This window comes from Conger conger, chromosome 9 (assembly GCF_963514075.1).
Source record: "Conger conger chromosome 9, fConCon1.1, whole genome shotgun sequence".
In the NCBI taxonomy this organism is placed as follows: Eukaryota; Metazoa; Chordata; class Actinopteri; order Anguilliformes; family Congridae; genus Conger; species Conger conger.
Genome location: NC_083768.1, coordinates 25,122,887 through 25,127,573, shown reverse-complemented (window position 1 = coordinate 25,127,573; position 4,687 = coordinate 25,122,887). Strand labels below are relative to the sequence as shown.

The following is a 4,687-nucleotide window of genomic DNA, read 5'->3' as shown; positions in this document are numbered from 1 at the left end:
TCACCACAGATACAGCTTGTGCATCTGCACTAGTTCTCTCTCACACACACTCTTTGTCCCTCCTTCCCTCCCCCACACTTTTTTCCTTCCCCTTAGTTTCTGTTCAATCTCTAAGCCTGCCTGTCCATCACCACCCCCTCAAGTGTCCTTTCTTCCCTCAAGGTTCTCTTCAAGTGTCTCCCCCACTCCATTTTGTTTCTGCCTCATCCTCTCTTGCCTGCTTCTCTCTCCGTTTCTAACCTCCAGTTTGTCTACTTCATTGCCATGATTCACATTTGCTTGAACATACCATTTCGACGGTAACGAATAAAAGAGAGCAACGTCAAAGAGAGCTTCCCTCCCTCTCCTTTTGCTTCTCTCATCGTCTCTCTTCCCCTTCATCTCTGTGTTTCTTTTCTTGTTTCATCTCACACGTTCTCTTTTTCTCTAGCGCTATTTCTCTCTTGCCACTCATCGTTTTCTCTCTCTTTAATTATTTCTCTCTCTTGCTCTCTTTCTCCCTCTTTCTCACTTGCTCTCACTTGCTCCTTTCCTCAGTCCCTCCTCCCCCCTCTCAGACTCCCCTCCCCAGGTCTCTGGTGGATGACATCACAAACAGCCGGTATAAATCGTCCACTAGCAACGGATCAGTGTCCTGACTAAGTCCCTCGTCTCTCTTCCTCTCGTGCTCTCTCAGTCTTTCACTCTCGCGCTCTCATTCCTTTACACTCTCTCAACTCCCTGCACTAGTCATGGATGCTTTTGTTGGAAAATGGAAGCTGATGACCAGTGAGAATTTTGATGAGTACATGAAGGCCATTGGTAAGTGAAAGACGATGTCTGTGTGTGTTTCCATTTGTATGTTAGCATGTGTACATGAGTATTTGCAGGGCACTAAGAGATGTGTATAAAAGGGTGTGTGTGTGAAACAGAGGGAGAGGTGCTTTTGTGTATGTGTGCCTGAGTAAAATGTGGACACGCTTGATTTTAAGATGCATTAGAAAGGGAGCATGTGTGTGTATGTGCTGTATGTGCATGTATGCATGATAGAGAGAGAGAAAGAAAAAGAGAGAGAAAGAAAAAGAGAATTCAAGGTGCATTGACATCCACATGTGCTTCACTCAGACAGAGTCAAGCGAGACCATGGTTGTGCAGGGGGGAGGAGCAGGAGGTGGGTGAGGGGGTAGGGCATGGCTGCGCTTAACGCTGTCAGCAGAACTGATTAAAGACTCCTTTACATGAATCATGTCATTGGGACCTGTACTGCAGGTTTAAACTGCCTGGAGAAAAAACCTTTGAAGATCAGAGCAACCTTTTCTGAAAAGCCACCCAACACTGCAATTGGTGTGGTTAGCTAGTTGTGGCATGATCTCAGAAGAGTGATTGCATCAATGCATCTACACCATCAGTCGCCTGCTTCCCCCTACACAAACACCCTCACTAACACATTCATATTCATGCCCATGTTCACACTCACATTCAGATGCAAACACATGGAAACATACCTATGCACTCATTCCCACAATACAATTCACGCTCACACGGTCACATTTTTAAGTTGGAATCCACACACCCAAACTCACGTACGCACTAACACATTCTCATATGCACACACACACGCTCACTCAGCTCATTTCTGAGTGAATGAACACACAGTGTGTGTTTATCAACCTTGAGAGATAAGCAAATAGTTAGTCTCACCGTGGTCAGAGAAAGAAAAGGTTACTTTCTTATCCAGTGTTCCTTGGCGTGGGTAGAGGCTGTGGGCGAAGGTGCCAGGGGATGGGGTCAGAGGAAAGGTATTTCACAGGGATCTGCTTTGAGTGGATGGGGGGGGGGGGGGGGGGCAGGAGAACAAGGAGCGGCCCTATGGCAGCCATGCAGAATGTCTGTTGTCCTCTCTGACCCCAAATCCCCCTCGCCCCTCCTTCTTTATGCGTCTGTGTTTTAGGTTCAGACCCTTAAACATGAGGCGATGTTGTGTAAACAGCACAGGTCAGTAAGTTCAGCACATTGGACAGTTGGTGGACTGCTATTGCCTCACTTTGACAATCTATCTGTGGTCAGCTGACCCACTTAGGCACACACAGACCTGAGCAGGTCTGGTGAACATCAGGCGATGCCCGCCCTCCCCCTCTAACCGGCAAATGAGGAGCCTGTAAAAGCTTAAAGAGAGGCGTGCAGTGGCTTGTTACCTGCTGCCGCCACAGATCAAACAGACGCAAATGGTAGGGATCAATGTGAATAGCAGCTGAGTAACTCCCTGTTTACTCAGTGGAGTGTGTGCTGTGCGCAAGGTGCTCACAGCCGGGGGGGAGGGGTGGTCACAGCAACCTTCTTGCTCCAATTGACCCACAGAGCTGTGTGTGGGTGTGTGTGTGTGTGCATGCTTGCCTGCATGTCTGTGTGTGTTCATGTTTGTGTGTGTTGTCTCAGCAATACTTCACATGATTTACTTCTGGGTCAAGAGACCTGAGCTGTCATCAGACAATAAATCAGTCATGTCATATCTCAACACACAGGTATATATGTGTGTATGTGTGTGTGTGTGTTTGTGTGCTTGCCTACTGCAGGGTTGAAATGTGAAATCATTTACCTGACTGCTTCAGTGTCTTTAAAAGTGTGATCAGATCACATGGAGGACAAATGCTGCCTGATAAAATGTAAATGGGAGAAGGGGCTGAATGACTGAGTGAACATATGATGGCCCACATGGCACTGCCTGGCTGTTTCTTTTCCAGGACCCAGGGTGGGAGACAGGGGGACATTTCATTCGTTTTAGGATTTTTCTCCCATTGCTGAACAAGCACTGCCACTTTGATTTAACACGTAATTCAAATGTGTATCTGGCTGGGAATAGTTTAACACAGTAAGACTGACATGAATGACTACATAGGTTTTACTAGTGAAACTTCAGAAATGATTTGCGTGTCCTTGGGAATGGGTACTTTGCAATGCAATGAGGGCACGAGGTATGATGAAGAAGAGTCACATATACTGTATGTGCTGTGGTTCTCCAGATGTGCCACTTATAACCCGAAAGGCGGCGGTCGCGTTAAAGCCTAAACTGATCATCAAGGTGGAAGGTGATACCATCGAACTCACACTTGAGAGCACCTTTAAGACCACCGTGATCAAATTCAAACTCGGTGAGGAGTTCGATGAGACCACCGGCGATGGGCGCGATGTCAAGGTGAGTCCTTGAATACCACTGCACCTGCAGTCACACTGCATGTTATTGGAACATCTCCATGGGTTTACAAACGTGGACACGCCCGTAGATCAGCCACGCAGACGCTGCCAGGGTAATGACATCAATCTAGACACTGACCCCGTAACCGAAACCTCATTATGGAGACCTGTCCCTGTCCTGACTCTTGACGTCCTTGCTTCTGCAGTCTATCATGACGCTTGAGGAGACTGAAGGAAAACCGCCCAAACTGGTGCACGTGCAGAAGTGGGAAGGCAAGGAGACGTCCCTAGTGAGGGAAGTCACCGGAGACAAACTCAAACTGGTCAGTACTGTGTATGTGTGTGTGTGTGTGTGTGTGAGTGCAGAAGTGAGTATGAATGAGCAAATGTATGTGAATACATCTCAGTGCATGTGTGAGTATGTATGTATGTATATATATATATATATATATATATATATATATATAACTCAGTCGTGTGTTACCATGCACACACGAGTGAGTTCACGTGCAGATACTATGTGTGCATCAGTCGTAGCTGTACTAACCCCCCTCCCACTCACTCTCTCTCTCTCTCTCTCTCTCTCTCACTCTCTCACTCTCTCTCACTCTGTTGCGCTTTCCAGACTCTGACGTTTGGTAAGGTTGAGAGCATACGCCACTATGAGAAGTGTTAATGAAAGATCATGCATCTCCAACCCACCCTTACTGCTCAGCCATCAGAGGACAGAGGTCTCCCACCTGGGTCCAACACTCTGCTACGGGAGTCCTGCTACCCCCCCCCCCCCACACACTATTTTTACTGCCGTCTCTATAAATGCTGAATAAACTTTCCTAACTTTGATTCTTCTGCTTTAATGGCGTGTACTTCCTCCACATCACCCACCAAGCCATTAACCCTGATTTATAAATTGAGTCCAGCCACTTTCCATGAGTTTATTTAGTACATCCACACCAGAAGCTGTTAGAGACATGGAGGCATTAGGGGTGCAGTCACACTTCACCTTTCGGTACACACACAGCCACACCACTGAAAACTTGAACCGGGCTATTTCTGTCTGTGAATGCACAAGTATTGGTATGTGGCTGTGATGTAATTATGTACAGAAGGGTTGTAATCAGACCCTAAAGCTGGCTAAGCAAAAATAAATGATTTTGTTGTTTGCCAGACCAGAAAAGGGTTATGTGGCTCTCATTTACATGAATTACATGTGATCTTATATTCTGCTACGTCTGCAAATTCAATTTTTGTTGATCCAAAAGGACATTCAAACTGTTCATTTAACATAACTTAAGTAGTGTGTTAGTACAAACTTCTTAATTAAATTTACATTCTGTATTGCAAACACACCTGAAGACATTACATGTTACATTACAAGTTATTTTGGCTGATGTTTTTCTCCAAAGCAACTTGCAGTTGATTAGACTAAGCAGGAGACAATCCCCCCAAAGCAATGCAGGGTTAAGGGCCCTGCTCAAGGGCTCAACGGCTGTGCGGATCTTACCGTGGCTACACC

At 46.3% G+C, this 4,687-nt stretch overlaps 1 protein-coding gene across 1 annotated transcript; it reads left to right on the top strand.

The window, feature by feature from the left end:
• The first annotated feature begins 290 nt into the window (after nt 1–290).
• On the top strand, nt 291–4,014 carry fabp3 (fatty acid binding protein 3, muscle and heart). Its single transcript, XM_061254748.1, has 4 exons — nt 291–801; nt 3,000–3,172; nt 3,378–3,494; nt 3,797–4,014. The coding sequence occupies exons 1-4, from the start codon at nt 732–734 to the stop codon at nt 3,845–3,847; spliced, it is 411 nt and encodes a 136-aa protein (XP_061110732.1). The 5' UTR covers nt 291–731; the 3' UTR covers nt 3,848–4,014.
• Nucleotides 4,015–4,687: the final 673 nt, after the last annotated feature.